At 40.8% G+C, this 24,663-nt stretch overlaps 1 protein-coding gene and 1 pseudogene across 1 annotated transcript; both read right to left on the minus strand.

The window, feature by feature from the left end:
• Positions 1-585: 585 nt before the first annotated feature.
• LOC113448501 (olfactory receptor 14C36-like) lies at positions 586-1,512 on the minus strand. The gene has a single exon (XM_026719217.2). It carries the CDS (start codon positions 1,498-1,500, stop codon positions 586-588), a length of 915 nt encoding a protein of 304 aa, XP_026575002.1. The 5' UTR covers positions 1,501-1,512.
• Positions 1,513-16,758: 15,246 nt separating this feature from the next.
• LOC113448555 (olfactory receptor 14A16-like) lies at positions 16,759-17,672 on the minus strand (annotated as a pseudogene).
• Positions 17,673-24,663: the final 6,991 nt, after the last annotated feature.

Genomic DNA, 24,663 nt, shown 5'->3' on the forward strand with positions numbered 1-24,663 from the left:
CAATAGAACACTATAATTGTATGAGAATATTTCATATCCCTTTAGCAGAAAGCCCATCATCTTCCTCAAAGTAAATTATATGTTACCTAAGATTCAATAATTACATGGTACCCCCAAATATACTTATAGTGAGGCCCCAAATATATGGTAAATCTTCCATTTTGTAAACATTTACCAAAATATTGTGAGAGTGGTGGCAGAGATATCACAAAATAGTGTTATGGCTTTTTGTATATGTTATCAGAAGTTTGGATGAAACTCATTATTTCTCAAAAACATTTCAATAAGGTATTATCCTTGGTGTAGGTCTATCTATCTTCCCTTTCTCAGATTTTGGACCAGGGAACATGCCTTATATCTTCCATTTTGTATTAAGCTGTTAGACTTCTGAAAGCATTTTTGATGTTCTGGTAGAATTAAGCATCATCTTAATTTAATCTCTTGCTTTTTATTTCTCATGGTTATCAAAAGATTGTATGAAACAGTATCTGTTTACACAGCTTATGCACCCTGCCATATGTCTGGACCTGCCAAAGCACTTCTAAAGAAAAGAAACATTCTGAGCTAAAGAATCTGAAAATCAACTCACAATCTCCACAGTTTAGAAAGGACAGATTTGATATTCTTATTTCTCATGCTATAGATTATTGGATTGAACAGGGGTGGGACGAGGGCATATAGAACAGTCAACCCAAAATCTAAGTAAGATGGAGTGTTGGAGGATGGTCTCAGATAGACAAAGCATCCAGTTAATAATAATATAGACACTACTGTAAGATGGGGAATACAAGTGGATAAAGCTTTTTGCCTTCCTTTTTCAGAAGGAATTGTTAACACTGTCTTGAAGATCACTATATAAGAAACAACAATAAAAGTAAAACATCCTAGTCCAGCAATGATACTGACCACTAAAATTCCAACCTCAAGTAGATTTAAGCCAGAACAGGATAGTTTTATCAAGTGTGGAATTTCACAGAAAAATTGGTTGATCACATTAGAACAAAAAATAATTGAAAAGGTGCCAGTGGTGTGGAACATTCCATAGAGGAAACTCGTAATCCACACTATAATTATTATTTCAGTACAGTATTTTGAATTCATCACCATCTCATAATACAATGGATTGCAAATGGCAACATACCGATCATATGCCATAACGGTCAGGAGGCATAATTCCGAGGCTTCAAAAAAAAGAAAGAGAAAGACTTGAGCAATACAACCAAAATAAGAGATATATCTAGTGTCCAAGAGAGAATTTATCATGGATTTGGGGACAATAACTGAAGCAATGCCCAGGTCCTGTAGACCTAAATTCATTAAAAAGAAGTACATTGGGCTGTGCAGTCGATGGTCAAAAGCAACAGCAGAGATGACGAGAAGATTTGTGGTTACAGTTGCCAGATATAGCACAAAGAAGAAGAAGAAATGCAAAAGCTGTAGATGATGATTTTTTGAGAATTCTAGCAGCAGAAAGTAAGGCACTGTGGTTTGGTTCTCCATGTTTTATTTATGACAAAGCTGGCATAACTGCAAATAAACAGAAGGGGGAAATTCAGTTAGATAAAATTTTAGAGGTGCTATTTTGATATGTGATGAGAATAAAAAACATTAAGAAATGTAAAGCACGGGCAGAATGTAATTGGGGGGTGTAGGATGGAGATATTAGAGTACACTCTTGTCATTTATTACCCATCTGTACTAAAGAACCTATTAAAAAGACTAACATGTATAGACATAACATTCTCCCTCGTCGAATGCTAATTAATATAATACAGCAATGTTACTTTTCCATCCCTTAGAAAACAGGCCAAAATAATTTTAAAGTATTATACTAACCTTATTTACAAATTGTAAGTCTGTCATCTATAAATTATATTAATAAGAACACAGGTAACAGAAAAACAATAATAAACATATTAAATAAAAGTTTAATCCCAAATCACCTCAAATATTAACTCTGTTCTTCCCTGATCAAATATCCACATATGTTTCTTTATATCATTTATTATCAATTGCTGATTGATTGAATGCAATAAGTCCAATCTCAAAAACCAATCTCTCTTCCCTCAAAAACAAAAGCGAAAAAAACCAACCAGATAAAACGGAGAGTGGTTTGCTCTCCAAGCTTGTTTCAATTTAGTTGAAATTTAGTTGAAATTCAATTTAGTCATTCGAATTATTATTCATTTGGAGCTATGTTTAAATTCTGAGCAGCTGATAGGTTCTTTTGTTGATTGTTTGTTCAAGTGGTTTGATTTCTTACATATTCATATGCTGGCTTTAGATCAATATGCTTGGATGGGTTTGGATGACAGGAATTGTATTATGAAATTTTTGGGATAGACATTGTCAAGGAAAAATGTCATAATATGATCCTTGTTATCCAAACCCTAACAAAATACACAGCCAACCACAACACAAAAACAAGTCCTGACATATATCAAACGAACATCCAAAATGGCCCCCAGAATACTGTAACCCCTAGGAAAAATAATAGTTCACAAATCAACATTTACACTCACGAAAGAGCTATCTAAAGTCAAAGAAAAAAATACAGAAGGAGGACAACAGCAACATAGTATACAAAATCAATTGCAATTATTGTAACTAATTCTATGTGGGATAAACAGGAAGGCGACTGAAAATAAGGGTTCGTGAACATCAAGTAGCAGTTAAACGGCACGACCAAAAATCCTTTATCTCAAACCACATAGATAATAAATAACACCAATTCAATTGGGAAGGAACAAAAATCATTAGCCATGCTCACAGCCACCACAAACATGAATTTATTGAAGCCTGGTATTGAAGCAATTAACATGTATATTGATCTATACTTGTAGAATAAGTAAGACACCAAACCATTTGAACAACCAATCAACAAGAGAAATAGTCAGCTGCTCAGAATTTAGATATAGCTCCAAGGAGAATAGAACAAGAAAATCCTCCTGGTGATATTGCTTAGTCTGGTAACAAAATGTTCAGAAACTAAATTGAAACAAGTTTGTAGGGCAAGATTGCCAACATTTAAGCCAGAGCTGCAAATACTTGCTATTATTTCATAGATAAGAATGTTCCTCAATTAGATTTATTAAACCCATTTTCCATTATTTTTCAAACCCCTTAAAAGAAAATATTTGCCACTTGTCCATTCACAGAGTTTTCTACTATTATAACAAAGCACATTGTTAAGCTCCCTATTTCCAGTTTTTTTATTTCAGGCACTGATCAAAAGGATTGCCTTGGATTAGGAAATTCCCTGTTAAAGTTATTTTTCAACCATGGAAGTTTTCTGGGATTATTTGAATCAGTCTCAAACTCTCACTCACTACTCGTATAGGATTGTGGTAGTGTCAGAAAATTGGTGGATGTGGTATGAATGGCACTTTGAACTTCTAGTAGAAAAACAATGTAAATCTAGCGAATATATAACAATAAATTGCTGTATCTTTTATTTGGAAATCTTGAGAGTAGATATTTCCTTCTGCTGCAATATGTGTGTAGATGTGTGTATTTTATGGGATAGACAGATGGGAATGTTTTTCTCAGATGCTCTAGTAACTATTTGGCAAAAAAAACATAATAAACTTTAAATCGAATACATAAATAATAGATTCCTAAACATGTTTTAATCAAATATATAATTAAACAGAAGAAAAAAAATCTTTACTTACAGCATAACTCTTGACATTCATTGGGTGGTATTACACATGTTAATGACATTGGAAGTTTTTTAAAACAAATTGAATTTAGACATTGGCAGAATGAATTAATAAATCCCCTTTTTCAAAAATCAGAAGGAAAGTCATAGTTTGATTTTAAAAAGCAATCTCCCATCAAATACAAACCTCTATTCCACCCAGGGGAGTTTGACCACAAAATGAGATGCAGCCTCTTACAACTATGAACTCTGATATCTCAGTACTTCTTTTAGCAATGTGGAACAAGATTTTCAACAATAATAATTTAATATTTAAAATTGAAAAGACATTTAGAAATATTCTAGATATCCTTTTCTTTTATAGATGTACAGACAGTTTTGAAATGACTTAACTGATACTAATTTTCCTACTATTGATCTAATTTTCATGTAGTGAAACAGCTATCTGCAATTTAAGATGATCTTCTGAATGTTTATTTCCTGTTATTTTTCTGCTATTTTTTTCCTGTAGAACAAAATAACACTGATGTTGGTTTGTTTCCTGAAGCATGTTTCATCACTTGGGATTTTCTTTATCTTCTCCAATTTAAAAAAATTCCACTCTCTATTCCAGGGGTCTCCAATTTTGGCCACTTTAAGCCTTGTGGACTTCAAATCCTAACTCTAGGAGTTGGTTCATAAGCTTAAAGTGGCCAAAGTTGGAGACTCCTGTTCTTTTCTGCCTACCACAGCAAGGAGGAACAGCTGAAAACTGAGTTAGTAAAACCCAGATCACTAATATGGGGTGGAAAATTCAAGTCTATTGGAGAATAAAAAGGGAATAGGATGCAAACAACCTCAAGAAATCCATAGGTACCTAATTGAGGTCCAATAGAATAAGGGGCACAATGAAACCATGGAAACCAGAGGCATCTGTGAGGAGAGTGCAAACAAGCAAGTCAATAGTTCATTGCTATAATCCAAGCCATATATCTTTTGGGGGTGCTTTTGTTGCCTGAGTAGTGTTCTGATCCAAACTTTTTTCCAATAAAACAAACACTAACCAAAGAGAACAGAAACTTTTTAATGAGTTTTACGAATCCCCAGTTAAAAGGCTGCTGCAAACTAATTAACTTTGATAAGCACAAACCTTGCCAAAACTGTGTGAGACTTCCAAGAATCACAGATAAAAAATATTTCACAACACAAGAGTCTTCAAATACCAACTAAGATAATGCAATGTCCAGGAGGCTGGAGTTTCAAAACGTTTTTGCTTCCTACAAAGGATGTCTGATTCACAGCTGACTTCTATTTTCTTGAAGGAGGAACCATTATTTTGCAGCCTTACTCCTGAGTCACCTGTGCTGCTGCAGCTGTTCTTTCCTACCAGCAGCCCTGTGTGCACATGCACTTGGCACAGGCTCCTTTGGAATCCCATCACTGCTGTCAGCCCCCACAATCTCTGAAGGCAGCAGTCCACTCCCTAACACTTCTGGCGCATCATCTGAGTCCTCGCTCTCCTCAGCCATCTGCACTTGCTGCTGGCTAACCACAACAAGTAGATTGCAAATACAAATCTAAATAAAGGTTTATAGAATGAGCTATAAGCCCATAGAGAACTATAAAATACCTATAGTAAAATAAGTAATTCAGTAAGTTCACAGAAATCAATAAGAAAACCTAGAAGAAGAAAGGCAGAAAATAAGATTTGGAAAGAGAATTTATATAGATACATGTTATGTCTCACCTTTCCAATGAGGATGGAAAGTCCACAACTCTGACAAAATACAGGCAGGCAAGAAGATTCAGCAACTATAGAGTTAATTCTTTGAAGCAGGCAGTGCTCTTGGCAGTATCACGCGCGCTGCCTGCCAAGTCCGACAAGATAACAGAACCATAAATCACAAAGGCCCCCAATAAACAGAATACACCAAAGCTCCACAGAAAAACTCACACTTTGTCCCGTACAGAGCTCTCAGAGAAAACACACCCACTTTTATCCCCTGTGGGGTGTGTCAGTCACTCAGCTCAGTCTCTGATTTGTCCCCGCTTCCTGCGTTGCAGCTCACAACGTTGTCCTGCAATGTTGTCTAGCATAAAGCCAGCATTCGTCTACTTGATTCTCTGTCAGAGGCTGCTCTGATATGCCCTCCTCCTTCTCCTGATTAGCCTCAGGCTTTCCCTCTCAGTTATCTGCCGACACCTGAGGCACAATCAGAGAGGAAGGGATTGCCGAAGAGGAAGGTCCTGGGGAGGAAGGCATTCCCAATTCCTCCTCTTCCCCATCGTCCGAGTCCTCTTCCTCCAACAATGCAGGCTCAAGCCTCAGAGCCACAACACTATCCCTCACCGCAGGGCCCTTCCCCTGAGTCTGACAATCAGGACATGGTTTCAAAGGGAACTGAGCATGGAAGCTCAGTATAAGGTCCGGGGCGTGAAACGTGGAAGCATCCACCCAGGAAAGGGCCTTTGGTCCATCCCCCAGCCTCTCGATGAAATATTGAAACCGTCCTTTCAGCCAGCAGGAGTCCCGAATGCTGACCACTGTGTTGTCAGCAGCGGTATCATCGTTGGGTACAGATGGAGGAACCGCAGCAGCGGGTAAATGGAGAGCACACGAAGGGGTGCCAGGAACCAGAAGAGAATGGTGGAAGACAGGATGAATGTGCATGGAGTGCGGTAGGGTGAGCCGATAAGCTATGGGATTAATGACCACCTCGATAGGGAAGGGACCGATGAATCTATGGTCCAGCTTCTTGATCGGGCGGTCGACCCTTGGATGTTTCATGGACAACCACACCCTGTCTCCCACAGCCAGTGGGGACATTGCCCGGTGAGAGTGATTCACGAACCTTTTATAGTCGTCCTTAGCCCATAACAATTGCTGTCTAATCAATTGTTGAACGGAATGCAGTTCCGACAAGAATTCCCACGTCTCAGGAACCCAGGAATTCAAGAGCGACAATGGAAAAAACCTCGGATGGAAGCCCACATTTGCGTAAAAAGGTGTCATTTGGGTGGAGGTGTACTGGGAGTTATTGAAGGCAAACTCCGCCAGAGGGAGATAAGTCACCCAATCGTTCTGTTGGTGGTTGACAAAACACCGTAAATATTGTACGAGAATGCCAATCACTTTCTCCGTCCCACCATCAGTCTCTGGATGGTACACCGATGATAAGCACACCTGCACCTGAAATGCAGTCATCAGGCTCTTCCAAAATTGAGTGGTAAATTGGACACCGTGATCCAAAACTGCCCTTTCCGGCAGACCATGAAGACAAAACACATGCTGCAAAAACAACCGGGCAGTAGTACGGGCCGATGGTAATTTACGACATGGGATAAAGTGAGCCATTTTGGTTAACATGTCAACCACCACAAGTACAGTCATAAATCCAGACGAAGAGGGCAAATGTGTTAAGAAGTCCATAAAAATTGCACCCCATGGTCTTTCCGGAGTCGGCAGAGGTTGAAGAAGACCAGGAGGTGCATCCGTCGTGGCTTTCGCTTGCCTGCATGGTACACAGGACGCGACATAGGCGTGGACATCATGCCGGACTCGAGGCCCCCAAAAAGTCCACGTGACAAGATGAAGGGTCTTTAAAAACCCAAAATGGCCGGCACCAGGATTGTCGTGACATTGAGTCATAATAAGGGCTGGAAGCAGCCCTATGGGTACGTACAACCAGTCCCAATGTCGGAGTAAGCCCTCTTCCAAAGTCCATGGGGAGGCAGGTCCAATCTCACCCATCCTCTGCTGCGACCAAGTGTCCAGCCGTTGCGCCTCTCACACCCGAGTCCGCAAATCCACTGGTTCCTGAACTAAAGCCAAAGATTCCACTGGCAGCACCATCCACGGACAAAGGTCCTCAGGTTTGTGGGACAGAGCATCTGCTCTTCAATTATGACCACTGGGAATATAGGACACAGAAAAGTTGAACCAGGAAAATAGCAATGACCACCGGATCTGCCACTGGTTCAACTTCCTCGCCGTGGACAATTGTTCCAAATTCCGATCATCCATCCAAACCTCCACCTTGTGCCGGTCCCCCTCAAGATGATGTCGCCAGGTCTCAAACGCAGCCTTGATAGCCAGTAACTCTTTTTCCCAGATAGTGTAGTTGCACTCGGAAGGAGTGAGTTTCCGGGAATAGTAAGCACAGGGAAAAAGAGGTGCGCTATCCCACCGGGGCTTGCAACGACAGAGCCCCAATAGCCACGCTGGACGCATCCATCTCCACCATGAAAGGACGATGCAGATCAGGATGCCTCAGGACAGGTTCAGTGATGAAGGCCTTCTTGAGGGCCTCAAAAGCCTGTTGCTATGGGGGCACCCACTGGAATGGGACCTTCTTTCGAAGGAGCTGGGTTATTGGACCCATCAGCTTGGCAAAACCCAGGATGAAGGTTCAGTAATAATTAGTGAACCCCAAGAGACGTTGAACGTCCTTCACTTGACGAGGGGGTTCCCAAGCAGACAAGGCCTCCACTTTACATGGGTCCATGGCGATGCCTTCGGGAGAGATGATGTGCCCCAGGAACTCTATGGAAGTCTGGAAGTAGAGGCATTTCTCCAGCTTCGCATAGAGTTGATGCTCCTGAAGACGTTGCAAGACTAGACGAATGTGTTGAAGGTGCTGTCCCTTGACCTGGAATAAATCAAAATATTGTCCAGGAACACCACCATGAACCAATCTAACTTGCCCCGAAACATGTCATTCATCAGGTGCTGGAAGAGTGCAGGGGCATTGGTCAACCCAAATGGCATCACGGTGTACTCAAAATGGCCGTATCAGGTGCCAAATGCCATCTTCCATTCAGCCCCCTCTCACATCTGCACCAGGTTGTAGGCCCCTCGAAGATCGAGCTTGGTGAAGACAGTGGCCTCCTGCAACCGCTCCATCAATTCTGGAATGAACTGCAAGGGGCAACTATTCTGCACCGGGATGGCGTTCAACTGTCTGTAATCTCAACACAGGCGTAAATCTCCTGTCTTCTTCTTAACGAAAAGAACGGGAGCTGAGAGAGGGGACGATGACGGCTAGATGAACCCTCAGGCCAAATTCTTGTCCAAAAAGTCAGGGGGCGGCCAATTTGGGTTCGGACATGGAATACAGACATCCTTTGGGTAGTGGGACATCGGACAGAAGGTCCACCGGGCAATCGTAAGGCTGATGTGGGGTTACCAGTCCGCCTCCTTCTCACTGAACACATCCGAGAAGTCCTACAGTTCAGGAGGTATGGAGACGGCAGAGGTGGGGATGTCCTGGCCAGCACAGGTGTGGCATAAATGGTCTATGCACTGTAAACTTGGAAAGGAAATGGCATTCCGTGACCATGCCACCTGAGGATCATGAATCCAAAGCCAAGCCATGCTGAGGACTAACAGGAGATGGAGATCCGCAATGATATAAAAGTGGATCGCCTCCTCATGGTCACCAATGACCAGGCGCAACAGCTGGGTAGTGAATTGAATGGGTCCAGCACAAATTTCCCACACGTCAATAGTCTCAACCCTCATTGGAGGGTCCACCGGAACCAGGGGGACATCAAAATGGGCCGCAAAGGCCTAGTTCATAAAGTTCATTGTGGCCCCCGAGTCCACCAGCGCAATCTTGGGAATCCCTTTCGATCGGGTCAGCAAGAAAACCCGAGTGTCCAGAAGCAGATGCCGAGGGGGCCCAGAGTCCACCTCTGCTACCTCAGGTGGGTGTTTGGTACACGCCCGACCTAGGGTTTCCCCAAGGTCGGGCCTGCCCCGTTTCCCGACTGACCAGGCCAAGATTCAGGCACAGGCGTGCGTGCTCCCCTTTGCTTAATAGGACAGGAATGAGCAAAATGTCCTGGCCCCCCACAATATAAACACAAACCTCCTTGACATCTCCGTGTGCGTTCTTGGGCCGTCAGGCGAGGTCGGACCACTCCCAATTCCATTGGCTCCTCAGTCACAACACTTTGGGTGACCCGGGGCACTGGTTGCACAAGGCGCTGTGGCAGAGAGGTGGATAGCTGCTCCTAGACGGTGAGTCAAGTCCTGCGCCGTTGAAGTTGGGCATCGATGCACAAGCATTGCACCACCAGAGCGTCGAGGGTCGGGGCCAGTTCCACCCAAACCAACTCATCCTGTAGCTCCTCTGACAGGCCATCCTGAAACACGTCCATCAAGGCTGCACTGTTGCAATTAGAATCCAGACAGATCAGCTGAAATTCCAAAATGAATTCCAGCAGGGGGCACTTCCCCTGGCGAAGTTCCTTTAGATGTCTGGCTGCTATCTGCACCCGTATGGGGTCCTCATACATTTGGCGTATATGTTGCCAAAACCCCTGATAATCCGTTAACAACAGGCTGTTCTGCAGTAATAAAGGAGTGGCTCATCTGGCAGCCGAGCCCAAAAGGAGGCTTATTACAAACCCCACCCGAGCCCGGTCATCTAGGAAATCCTACAGCTCAGAGCCATAAACAATTGGCACTGTCCCATGAAAGCCGGAAACATCTCAGGCTGCCCAGAAAACTTATCCAGCACAGCCACCGGGCATTTCCAACGGGGAGGGGCAGGAGGAGCAGCATGAGCCTGCAGCAGAGCAAGTTTATTAGTCAGCTGTGCCACCTGTTGTTGCAAAGCCTGGTTTTCATTCTGCAGCTGCTGGTAAAATTGCTGCTGCAGCTGCTGCTGCTGCCTCTATTGATCCATCTTGGTCAAAAGATGGTTTACGTGTGAGGTACAGGACAAAAATGTTATGTCTCACCTTTCCAATGAGGATGGAAAGTCCACAACTCTGACAAAATACAGGCAGGCAAGAAGATTCAGCAACTATAGAGTTAATTCTTTGAAGCAGGCAGTGCTCTTGGCAGTATCACGCGCGCTGCCTGCCAAGTCCGACAAGATAACAGAACCATAAATCATGAAGGCCCCCAATAAATAGAATGCATCAAAGCTCCACAGAAAAACTCACACTTTGTCCCGTACGGAGCTCTCAGAGAAAACACACCCACTTTTATCCCCTGTGGGGTGTGTCAGTCACTCAACTCAGTCTCTGATTTGTCCCCGCTTCCTGTGTTGCAGCTCACAACGTTGTCCTGCAGCGTTGTCTAGCATAAAGCCAGCATTCGTCTACTTGATTCTCTGTCAGAGGCTGCTCCGATATGCCCTCCTCCTTCTCCTGATTAGCCTCAGGCTTTCCCTCTCAGTTATCTGCTGACACCTGAGGCACAATCAGGAAGGAAAGGATTGCTGAAGAGGAAGATCCTGGGGGGGGGGGAAGGCATTCCCAATTCCTCCTCTTCCCCATCGTCTGAGTCCTCTTCCTCCAACAATGCAGGCTCAAGCCTCACAGCCACAACAGATACATGTTTTAGAAAATCAATATACATATACTAAGTTTTCTGGATTAATAATTGTTGTTTTCTGCAATGAATTGTTCCCTGCAATAACATAATGATATAATTTATTCTGGGACAGTGGTCACTAGCACTTCCCCAGTTGAATCCATCAAAGCCCATATGGCAAAGCACCAAGAAACATATTTCAATTTTTTAATTCTCACTATTTTTTACTCAAGTTAAAAAACAAAGTAAAGTATAAAGTAAATCCTAAAAAAAATAAGGAACATACAGAGTAAGTAAAGTAAAAAATAAGCAGATCCCAAGAGGCAGATTATAGGGTGGCTGACTCTTTCTTTGTATATGATACTTCTGCAGTTTTGATTGGAACAAATAGAAAAAGAGCTAGAAAGAAGAAAAAGTAAAGATCCCAGTGGCAGGGATGGGAATGTATTCGGAAGTACAAATATATCAACTCTGCTAATTTAGAAGGCATAACTGGCTGAGCCAGGGGAATAAATCAAATGATAAATTAGTCAAAAATCCCAAAGTCCCCATCCAATCCTATTTGGTCTTGTCAAGTCTCACCCAAGTGCCAGCTGTCAGTCTGAGAAGATTCTTTTGTATAGGCTTGATCAGGTGATTGAGCTCTTCATGTCTAGGTCTAGTTATTGTTCCTGACAGCTAAGCAGGTAGAAACAAAACAGCAATGTCTGTAGCAAGAGTTATGACACTAGCAACATCACTACAGCAATATTATGATGCAAGCGCCACTCCTGTTACATGTACACTAAAATTTCCATTTACACGTGAAAAAGTTAGAAGATAACCTTTCATGGCACTGCAAGTTTCTTTTCATCGTATGGGTGGATTTGGTTTCTGCAACTCTTGATGACCACAGGAGCATTTAGTTCCCCAAATTTTTATTGGTTCTGGGCAACCTCATTTCTTCCTTGTTGGTATTTTAGACTGAACATTTATCATTTTCTTATTCTACAAATCATGCTTAAACACAGTATATACAAAGTCCATTTCTGGGAATAAAGTAGAGAAAGTTTCATTGATAGAAACTTTCAAAAACCGGGCATCTTAGGTAGGGCATAATTCATATTCTTATTTCTCCTGTTATAGATGGATTGAAGAGGAATGAAAAAGTGGAATATAACATAGATAATGCTAAAACTAAATAGGATGGAGTTCTATAAAGAAGTCTCAGATATGTAGACAAGCCAGTTTAGGAATAGGTAAACTACTATAGGGAAGTGAGAGCCATGTGAGATGGACTTTGTAATATTTTCAATCTAGTGACATATTTTGATTGTTTGCTGAATAAAGGCAAAGTATGTGTGAGAGAGTTAGTGTATATGTGTATGGAAGAGAGAGGGGAGGGAGGGAGGGAGAGAGACGGGTGAGAGGGAGAGAGAGTGTGTGTTGGGGTAAACATTCCCAGAGCTGTAAAATATACCTGTGAATTTCTTCAATTTTCAGCTCTCATCCCAGAGTCATGTGCCACTTGGTCAAAATCAGGTCTTGCCATCTCTTGACCATAAAACCAGTTCTATGAAATCATGATGCCTCATTCTAATAAAGAACTTAGTGCTGGTCTTTTAACTGAGAGCTTCTGCATAGAACCAGCTACTAGTAGTCCTTGACTTAACGATTATGATGCTTGCAGAGTCCCCGTGGTCATGAGATTGCAACCTTCTGACAAGAAAAGTCAATGTGGAAACCAGATTCACTTCATAACCATGTTACTAATTTAACAACTTCTGTGATTCACTTAAGAAATGTAGCAAGAAAAGTCATAAAATGGGACAAAACTCACCAAATTTCTCACTTAGCAACATAATTTTTGGGCTCAATTGCAGTTGTAAGTTGAGGATTATATGTATTGGGTAATGAAGAAAATGGCCACCCTTGGGTATCTCTGATATTGTTATTGAGGAGCTCCTATTAGCTTAAAAATGATTTGGGTATCATCTTGCTTGATGTGTATGCTTTCTATCATGTTTTAAATCAGTTTGCCTGGATTAATGGTAGAGTTTAACATCACGTTATTCATACCTTTATTCAATGTGCATTTCTATTCTGTGAATTCAAAAGAATCTATTGCCTCTGTACTTATCACTACTCTGACATCTGGCAAAAGAGGATGAAGAAAACAGGAGCTTTAAAAGAGACTTAAAAGTGAGCAGAGCAACTAAAGCAATGTAAGAAAGGTGTCACATGCCCATGAAAAAACTTGCTATAGCCTTGAGAAATGCTTGAAATAAAGCCTATGTCACACATACCTAAATTTATCAGAAAGAAATTCATGGGGTTCAGTTCTCATCCAAAATTATTGAAGATATGAGAAGATTTACTGTTGCAATTTTCAAATATTTTCAAATATACGGCTATATAAGTCTGTAGCCATATTTTTATTTTTTTTTTTAGAATTTAGTGAGTAGAAGGTAAAGCACTGAATCTATGTTTCCATGTTTCATTTATATTTATAAATGTTACATGTATGTTGTGATTGGAAGGACCAATCCTGTTAGGAACTTTGAATCTGATGACTGTTAGATCGTGGATTGACATCAGAACCAGGAAACGTTAATCTGATGGGCAAGCCAGTTAATTAGCACGTTGCCTTAATGGGTATAAAAGGACACAGCTGAGCTAGTGCCTTTCGCCAGGAACAAAATGACTGTTTGAATTTCAAAAGGGAGTCCTAACAGTTTTGCTTGCAGTTTTGAATGAGAACGTTACTCCCTTCAGTTTGATTTGATTGTGTAAAGGCTGCTTTCCGTTTGTTTGTTTGAATTTCCAAGAGGGGACATAACATTATTGTTCCTGGCCTAACAAACAAACCATCTTTCGGGTAAGATGGATTTATAAATCATCTGCTGCGTGTGACCAGTCGAGAGGAATACGTTTGCAGCGTCTTTGTGAGACCAGATAATTTCTGTTTTGCCTGACAGGTTCCGGGAAGTCTGCCAAAAGACTGGACAACTGTGTTAATTTATTCCTTTGAATTCGGTGTTGTTTTACGTTTGAATATTTTGAGTTTTGAAACTTCGTCTGCTCATCTGAGCTTATAGGTGAGACATTACATTTTTTGCTTTCAAGCCTGAAAAACAAATCATCTTTAAATCAAGATGGATACAAAAAAACTGCAGAACCTGGTCGAGCAGCAGCAACAGCAAATTAATCAGCTACTGCAAAGCAATGTGATGCTTCAGAATCAGGTAACACAATTGCTGAATTATGTTTCCAGCTTATCAAGCCCTGCTGCTGTTCCCCCTGCCCCTCCTGTGAGGAAAAGCCCAGTATCCATGCCGGAGAAATTTTCTGGGCAAATGGACATGTTTCCGGCATTTCTGGGGCAGCGTCAATTATTTATGTCCTTGAGGCCTGAAGACTTTCCAAATGATCGGGCCAGGACGGGATTCATTCTCAGCCTTTTATCTGGGCAGGCTGCTAAATGGGCTACTCCCTTGTTAATTCAAGATAGTCCATTATTGGATAACTTTCAGGGTTTTCTGCAACAAATAAGGGTTATGTTTGAGAACCCAATTAAGATACAAACTGTGGATAGATGGTTACGGGACATTACTCAGGGGAAACGTTCCCTTCAGGAATACGTTGCAGAATTTCGGTTGCTGTGTTTGGACTCCAACTGGAACGAACCGGCTCATATGGCTGCATTCCAGGAAGGCTTGTCTGATGCCATCAAAGATGAGCTGGTCCATGCAGAGAGGGCTTTAACTTTGGATGCATTGATAGTTCAGTGCTTACGAATTGAAGCTCATTTACAGCAACGTGGACGCAAACGGCTCGGTATGGAACCATCTTCGTTCTCTCGTGCACAACCCACGCCACCGAGAGTTTTCCAACCCACGGTTAATGTTGAGGAGCCGATGGAGTTAGGTGCACTCCGCCCTCGCTTAACAGCGCGGGAACGTTCGAGATGGTTCCAGGAAGGCTTGTGCCTTTATTGCAGGGGTCTGGGACATTTTGTAAATTCCTGCAAACGGAGAGGGACCCGCAGACCCGTACCTGAAACCATTCTTGGTTCGTCGGGAAAACAGGGTAGACCTGACCTTAAGGAGGCCCTAGGTCTGGTACGTTTCACATCTAGGCCCCGCACTGAACCTGTTACAGATACTACAGTGGTTGGAATTTATGATTCACGATGGAAAAAGGGACGATTCCAGTATTTTGTGGGAAGATTAGAAAATGAAACAGAGATTTGTTATTGGCAGGATGTGGCCAAGGTACATGCCCCAGACCTTGTTCGAAGATATCATGCAGAATTCCCTTCAAAACCACATCCTGAACGTAAGACTCGGGGGAAGGGCCCTGAGGTGGGGGATAGTGTTGTGATTGGAAGGACCAATCCTGTTAGGAACTTTGAATCTGATGACTGTTAGATCATGGATTGACATCAGAACCAGGAAACGTTAATCTGATGGGCAAGCCAGTTAATTAGCACGTTGCCTTAATGGGTATAAAAGGACACAGCTGAGCTAGTGCCTTTCGCCAGGAACAAAATGACTGTTTGAATTTCAAAAGGGAGTCCTAACAGTTTTGCTTGCAGTTTTGAATGAGAACGTTACTCCCTTCAGTTTGATTTGATTGTGAAATGGCTGCTTTCCGTTTGTTCGTTTGAATTTCCAAGAGGGGACATAACACATGTATAAATGTTACACCAGTAAATAGCGGAAGTGGGAGATCAAATTAAATACAGGTTGGGACACTGTAATTTTATATTTAGTAAAAGCAGAAAGCAAAAGGGAGAGAGAGACAGCGATAGAGATAGACAGAGATAGAAAGAGAGAAAAAGAGCAATATGATAACATGGTATAACTTGCATTTTGGTATGGAATGTAAGATAGATAATGCTAAAACTAAATAATTTGGGGTGCCAGTAGGAGATCACAGATATACACAACAAGCCAGTTTAAGTGGAAGGCAAACAACTATAAGATAGGGAATTGATGGCTATGTAGGATGGATATTACTTTGTAATATTTTCAATATTGCACTAGGTAACTAATATTGGTTTTCTTGTACTTTAAATTTGCCTTTTAAAATTTATCTTTGATAGAACGTTGACTTTTTCACTAAATCAAGGGCACATAAAGACATCCCCCGATGCAACTGAAATTAAAACTAAGAAGATTCTTAAAAAGGTATAGGATCACTCCTTTTCACTACCCATGATGGTAGTAGGGGGTTCATGGATTATAATGAAACAACAATAATATGCACACAAAAAGCCCTTAAAAGTTGAGTTTATTTGGCAAAGCAGAGCAAAATCATAATTCTAACAGATAAGTATAATGTATACACAGACAAAGCAAGAAATAAGACTGCAAAATCCAATAGAGCGCTATAAATGTATGAGAATATTTCATATCCTTTTAGCAGAAAGCCCATCATCTTCCTCAAAGTAAATTATATGTTACCTAAGATTCAATAATTACATGGTATCCCCAAATATACTTATACTGAGGCCCCAAATATATGGTAAATCTTCCATTTTGTAAACATTTACCAAAATATTGTGAGAGTGGTGGCAGAGATATCACAAAATAGTGTTATGGCTTTTTGTATATGTTATCAGAAGTTTGGATGAAACTCATTATTTCTCAAAAACATTTCAATATTTATCATATTTATTCATATTTATCAAAAGATTGTATGAAACAGTATCTGTTTACACAGCTTATGCACCCTGCCATATGTCTGGACCTGCCAAAGCACTTCTAAAGAAAAGAAACATTCTGAGCTAAAGAATCTGAAAATCAACTCACAATCTCCACAGTTTAGAAAGGACAGATTTGATATTCTTATTTCTCATGCTATAGATTATTGGATTGAACAGGGGTGGGACGAGGGCATATAGAACAGTAAACCCAAAATCTAAGTAAGATGGAGTGTTGGAGGATGGTTTCAGATAGACAAAGCATCCAGTTAATAATAATATAGACACTACTGTAAGATGGGGAATACAAGTGGATAAAGCTTTTTGCCTTCCTTTTTCAGAAGGAATTGTTAACACTGTCTTGAAGATCACTATATAAGAAACAACAATAAAAGTAAAACATCCTAGTCCAGCAATGATACTGACCACTAAAATTCCAACCTCAAGTAGATTTAAGCCAGAACAGGATAGTTTTATCAAGTGTGGAATTTCACAGAAAAATTGGTTGATCACATTAGAACAAAAAATAATTGAAAAGGTGCCAGTGGTGTGGAACATTCCATAGAGGAAACTCGTAATCCACACTATAATTATTATTTCAGTACAGTATTTTGAATTCATCACCATCTCATAGTGCAATGGATTGCAAATGGCAACTTACTGATCATAAGCCATAATGGTCAGGAGGCATAAATCCGAGGCTTCAAAAAAAGGAAAGAGAAAGACTTGAACAATACAACCAAAGTAAGAGATATATCTATGTCCAAGAAATAATTTATCATGGATTTGGGGACAATAACTAAAGCAATGCCCAGGTCCTGTAGACCTAAATTCATTAAAAAGAAGTACATGGGGCTGTGCAGTCGATGGTCAAGAGCAACAGCAGAGATGACGAGAAGATTTGTGGTTACAGTTGCCAGATATAACACAAAGAAGAAGAAGAAATGCAAAAGCTGTAGATGATGATTTTTTGAGAATTCTAGCAGCAGAAAGTAAGGCACTGTGGTTTGGTTCTCCATGTTTTATTTATGACAAAGCTGGCATAACTGCAAATAAACAGAGGAGGAAAATTCTCTGAGATAAAATTTTGGAGGTGCTATTTTGATATGTGATAAAAATAAAAAACATTAAGAAATGTAAAGCATGCACAGAATGTAATTGGGTGATGTAGGATGGGGATATTAGAGTAAACTCTTGTCGTTTATTACCCATCTGTACTAAAGAAGCTATTAAAAAGACTAACATGTATACATATAACATTCTCCCTCATTGAATGCTAATTAATATAATACAGCAATGTTAGTTTTCCATCCCTTACAAAACAGGCCAAAATAATTTAAAATATTATACTAACCTTATTTACAAATTGTAAGTCTGTCATCTATAAATTATATTAATAAGAACACAGTTAACAGAAAAACAATAATGAACATATTAAATAAAAGTTTAATCCCAAATCACCTCAAATATTAACTCTATTGTTCCCTGATCAAATATCCACATTTGTTTCTTGATATCATTTATTATCAATTGCTGTTTGATTGAATGCAATAAGTCCAATTTAGTTTCTGAACATTTCATTACTGGACTAGGTAACATCATCAGAAAGATTTTCTTGTCCTATTTTCTTTAGCTCATAAATGTCTTGTGTGCCAGTGTGGTCAGTTGGTCATTCAAATTATTGTTCATTTGGAGCTATGTTTAAATTCTGAGCAGCTGATAGGTTCTTTTGTTGATTGGTTGTTCAAGTGGTTTGATTTCTTACATATTCATATGCTGGCTTTAGATCAATATGCTTGGATGGGTTTGGATGACAGGAATTGTATTATGAATTTTTTGGGATAGCCATTGTGAAGGAAAACGTCATAATATGATCCTTGTTATCCAAACCCTAACAAAATACACAGCCAACCACAACACAAAAACAAGTCCTGACATACATCAAACGAACATCCAAAATGGCTCCCAGAATACTGTAACCCCTAGGAAAAATAATAGTTCACAAATCAACATTTACACTCAGGAAAGAGCTATCTAAAGTCAAAGACAAAATACAGAAGGAGGACAACAGCAACATAGTATACAAAATCAATTGCAATTATTGTAACTAATTCTATGTGGGATAAACAGGAAGGCGATTGAAAATAAGGGTTCGTGAACATCAAGTAGCAGTTAAACGGCACGACCAAAAATCCTTTATCTCAAACTACATAGATAATAAATAACACCAATTCAATTGGGAAGGAACAAAAATCATTAGCCATGCTCACAGGCACCACACACATGAATTTATTGAAGCCTGGTATTGAAGCAATTAACATATTGATCTATACTTGTAGAATAAGTAAGACACCAAACCATTTGAACAACCAATCAACAAGAGAAATAGTCAGCTGCTCAGAATTTAAATATAGCTCCAAGGAGAATAGGACAAGAAAATCTTGCTGATAATATTACCTAGTCTGGTAACAAAATGTTCAGAAACTAAATTGAAACAAGCTTGTAGGGCAAGATTGCCAACATTTAAGCCAGAGCTGCAAATACTTGCTATTATTTCATAGATAAGAATGTTCCTCAATTAGATTTATTAAACCCATTTTCCATTATTTTTCAAACCCCTTAAAAGAAACAATTTGCCACTTGTCCATTCACAGAGTTTTCTACTATTATACCAAGGCACATTGTTAAGCTACCTATTTCCAGTTTTGTTATTTCAGGCACTGATCAAAAGGATTGCCTTGGATGAGGAAATTCCTATTAAAGTTATTTTTCAACCATGGAAGTTTTCTGGGCTTATTTGAATCAGTCTCAAACTCTCATTCACTACTCGCATAGGATTGTGGTAGTGTCAGAAAATTGTGGATGTGGTATGAATGGCACTTTGAACTTCTAGTAGAAAAACAATGTAAATCTAGCGAATATATAACAATAAATTGCTGTATCTTTTATTTGGAAATCTTGAGAGTAGATATTTCCTTCTGCTGCAATATGTGTGTAGATGTGTGTATTTTATGGGATAGACAGATGGGAATGTTTTTCTCAGAGGCTCAAGTACCTATTTGGCAAAAAAAGCATAATAAACTTTAAATTGAATACATAAATAATAGATTCCTAAACATGTTTTAATCAAATATATAATTAAACAGAAGGAAAAAATTTTTTACTTACAGCATAACTCTTGACATTCATTAGGTGGTATTACACATGTTAATGACATTGGAAGTTTTTTAAAACAAATTGAATTTAGACATTGGCAGAATGAATTAATAAATCCCCTTTTTCAAAAATCAGAAAGAAAGTCATAGTTTGATTTTAAAAAGCAATCTCCCATCAAATACAAACCTCTATTCCACCCAGGGGAGTTTGATCACAAAATGAGATGCAGCCTCTTACAACTATGAACTCTGATATCTCAGTACTTCTTTTAACAATGTGGAACAAGATTTTCAACAATAATAATTTAATATTTAAAATTGAAAAGACATTTAGAAATATTCTAGATATCCTTTTCTTTTATAGATGTATAGACAGATTTGAAATGACTTAGCTGATACTAATTTTCCTACTATTGATCTAATTTTCATGTAGTGAAACAGCTATCTGCAATTTAAGATGATCTTCTTCTGAATGTTTATTATCTGTTATTTTTCTGCTATTTTTTCCTGTAGAACAAAATAATACTGATTTAGTTGGTTTCCTGAAGCATGTTTCATCACTTGGGATTTATTTTCACTTCTCCAATTTAAAAAAATCCCACTCTCTATTCCAGGGGTCTCCAACCTTGGCCACTTTAAGCCTTGTGGACTTTAAATCCTAACTCTAGGAGTTGGTCCATAAGCTTAAAGTGGCCAAAGTTGGAGACCCCTGCTCTTTTCTGCCTACCACAGCAAGGAGGAACAGCTGAAAACTGAGTTAGTAAAACCCAGATCACTAATATGGGGTGGAAAATTCAAGTCTATTGGAGAATAAAAAGGGAATAGGATGAAAACAACCTCAAGAAATCCATAGGTACCTAATTGAGGTCCAATAGAATAAGGGGCACAATGAAACCATGGAAACCAGAGGCATCTGTGAGGAGAGTGCAAACAAGCAAGTCAATAGTTCATTGCTATAATCCAAGCCATATATCTTTTTGGGGTGCATTTTGTTGCCTGAGTAGTGTTCTGATCCAAACTTTTCCAATAAAACAAACAATAACCAAAGAGAACAGAAACTTTTTAATGAGTTTTACAAATCCCCAGTTAAAAGGCTGCTGCAAACTAATTAACTTTGATAAGCACAAACCTTGCCAAAACTGTGTGAGACTTCCAAGAATCACAGATAAAAAATATTTCACAACACAAGAGTCTTCAAATACCAACTAAGATAATGCAATGTCCAGGAGGCTGGAGTTTCAAAACGTTTTTGCTTCCTACAAAGGATGTCTGATTCACAGCTGACTTTTATTTTCTTGAAGGAGGAACCATTACCTTGCAGCCTTACTCCTGAGTCACCTGTGCTGCTGCAGCTGTTCTTTCCTACCAGCAGCCCTGTGTGCACATGCACTTGGCACAGGCTCCTTTGGAATCCCATCGCTGCTGTCAGACCCCACAATCTCTGAAGGCAGCAGTCCATTCCCTAACACTTCTGGCCCCTCATCTGAGTCCTCGCTCTCCTCAGCCATCTGCACCTGCTGCTGGCTAACCACAACAAGTAGATTGCAAATACAAATCTAAAACAAGGTTTATACAATGAGCTATAAGCCCATAGAGAACTATAAAATAACTATGCAGTAATGAATCAGCCTCAAATAGTCTTGGCATATGCCAGACCTCACGTAGACAATGTCTTCGATACATGCCAGGCCTCACGTAGGCTGAAAGCAGGTATCAGGAACAAAGAAAATCACCCAGGTAAAACAGGTATCAGGAACAAAAGAACGATCACCAGAAGCTACTAACTGGACTGCAGGTGCTGATTGGTTACTTTGTATCCATTAAACACTGTGATTGGATGCTACAATGTATCCACTAAAACTCTTACTCTTATGTTATGTTGATGAAATGAAACTTTCTCCTTTGTGACGTATTCCCATGTATATTGAATAAAAGAGCTTCCCCGAGCGCGTGGTGGGGACAGCTCACCTGAGATAGAATGAGCCTGGTGTCTTTCTTGATGCATTTGATGACTCAGTGAGAGGCCCTCCAAATGCGGAGAAAAGCCACATCTGGTGACCCTGACGTGATCCACTAAAAGGAAACGGGCACGTCTGCCTTCGACCTCCCATCTCACCTGGCCGGCCAAGTCAGTTGCAACGCAGGGACGCCATCTTGTGCCATGGATCCCTCCCCAGGAATCTTCCCCAAAGAAGACATCCTCCCTTCAGGTGAGTATGGGCGGGAAATTCTCCAAAGCGCAGATAGCACATCTGCAGGAATTGGGGGAATTAACGAAGAGCTCAATTCTCATTCTTAGGAATCAGGGCAAAACACTCCCGGTTCCAACTAAGAAGGACCTTGTCACCCTTTTGACTTACATTTACACGCAGTGTCCAGCTTATCTGGAAAAAGGGTCCTTAAAAGTCTCCACATGGCAATGTTTGGGTGACTATTTTCATAATACTCCCAAGGCTCCGCCAAAGATTTTAACCACCTGGTGAATAGTTATGGAATGTTTAAAAATTCATAGCTCAGCGCTGACTAGTGCCAGTGCCCCCCCCCATGGAGGACCCCCCCCTTTATGCAACTGAAGCCAAAACCAAAGACGCTCTCCCATTAGAAGCCTCCTCCCCTGCTCCTCCCAAGTTAAATCCAGCGGAGGAATAAACACCCATGGGGGCAGTCACGCAAGCCATGGTGCAGGGGTGCAGAGAGGGCTCTCTTACCCTGGAGGAGCTCTCCCTCTGTCCCGTGGAATATGTGGGGGATAGAGCAGGAAATATGGTGCCTAGACTTGAGCCCTTATCCATGAAATTAATCAGAGATTTAAAACAAGCTGTGGCCATGTACGGCATTCAGGCATCATATGTCAGAGGCTTCATCAATACCATCAGCACCTCTTTTTTTATGTTACCCCAAGATTGGAAAGACCCTTTCCAAATGATACTGACAGGACCGCAGTATGTTGTTTGGGAGTCAGACTTTCATGCTGAGGCTGAAAAGGTTGCTCACAATCATGACTCGAAAGCAGATCAAATTTTTGGTGCGGGCCGATTCATGGACTTAACAGCCCAGATCGCAATCCCACAATTAGTTCTTGCCCTTGTCAGTATCATAGCTATCAGAGCCCTTGATAAGGTCGATGATCCTGCCTCTGGTGCCATAGGATCTTTTTCTAAAATTAGTCAAGGCTCACATCAGCCTTACGCTGAATTCATAGAGGAGCTTCAAAAGGCAATTCAAAGGCAAATCTCAAACGGAGAAGCCCGCAAGGAGCTTCTGTTGAAACTGGCCTTTGAAAATGCAAATGATGATTGCAAGAGGATTCTGCAGCCTCTGGCTGCCCAATGGGGGGGGGCTTCCCTCTCGGACTATTTAAAGGCTTGCAGAATCATGGGAACTGTTTCCTACAATATGGAGCATCTGGCCATGGCCCTGCAGCAAGCAAATTCTCAAAACAGGCCAGCTGGAAATTGCTTCAATTGTGGGAAACCAGGCCACTTCAAAGCACAATGTAGGGCTAGGGACAATGCACAAAACAACAATAAGCCAAAAACATTTGCCCAAGATGCAAAAAAGGGTGCCACTGGGCAAACCAGTGTCGCAGCAATGCCCCCCAACCACAGGGAAACTAGAAGGGGGGCGATCAGCCAGCCCCGCTCCAAAGGCTGACACCATATCTTTCCAATTAATTGCCTCCGAAGATATGGAAATTGACATCCCAGACACTGTGTACTTTCTCCCCGCATGCCTGAAAACGATCCCTCCTGCCATGACACCCCTCATTATTTATCCCATCCGGGACCTCATGGCAAAAGGAATTATTGCATCTCCGTTTCTGAGAGATTCCGATGACTTTTCCTCAGTTGCCATGGCAGTAATTGGAAATACTCTCACGAAATTTAGCAAGGGAGAACTAGTGGCAACCGCTGTTCCAGTACCTGCTAAAACTGAAGATGCTTGGGCATTCACTGTCCATCAAACTATGGAACAAGCCAGGCGTGTGTTACAATTCACAATCCGTGACAAAGTCTTTTCGGGTCTCTTAGATATTTGAGCTGACGTAAGTGTCATCCGGATGGCTGAGTGGCCGGACGATTGGCCCCTGGAAACTGCCCCAGCCGTTTGGGGAGTGGGAGGAGTTCAGCACACCCACCGTAGCAAACACTGGCTACCGGTGAGTTCCTCTAACGTCTCTCGCACTGCCTACCTCCAACCCTTGGTTCTTCCACTGCACACTAACCTGTGGGGCCATGATCTTATGTCTCAACTTAATGCAAAACTCATTATAGACTAATGGCATCTTCTGCTGGAACACCACTGCGGCTACAACTAAAAACCACAGAGCCTGTTTGGGTGGATCAATGGCCCCTCACTATAGACAAACTAGAGGCCTTGCAATCACTTGTCCAGGACCAAATTGCCAAAGGGCATGTTGAACCATCTGTTAGCCCATATAACACCCCCATCTTTGTCATAAAGAAAAAATCAGGAAAATGGAGGCTCTTACATGATTTAAGGGCTGTGACTTTGATTATAAAACCAATGGGGGCATTACAATGTGGTCTTCCAAATCCCAATATCATCCCTGAAAAATTTGATCTCATGGTTATTGACTTAAAGGACTGCTTCTTTTCTATCCCGTTGCACGAACAAGATCGTGTCTTATTCGCCTTTACTCTACCTTGTTTAAATAACTCCTCTCCCTCCTCTCGCTTTCAATGGAAAGTCCTACCTCAAGGCATGCTCAATAGCCCCACCATGTGTCAATACTATGTAAATAATGTCCTATTATCCTATCGTTCTGCCTTTCCACAATTTCTGATATATCATTAAATGGATGACATCCTTGTTGCTGCTCCTGGACCTCCGT

Source organism: Pseudonaja textilis, chromosome Z (genome assembly GCF_049901715.1).
Source record: "Pseudonaja textilis isolate UNSWEBS1 chromosome Z, rPseTex1.2, whole genome shotgun sequence".
Taxonomy (NCBI): Eukaryota; Metazoa; Chordata; class Lepidosauria; order Squamata; family Elapidae; genus Pseudonaja; species Pseudonaja textilis.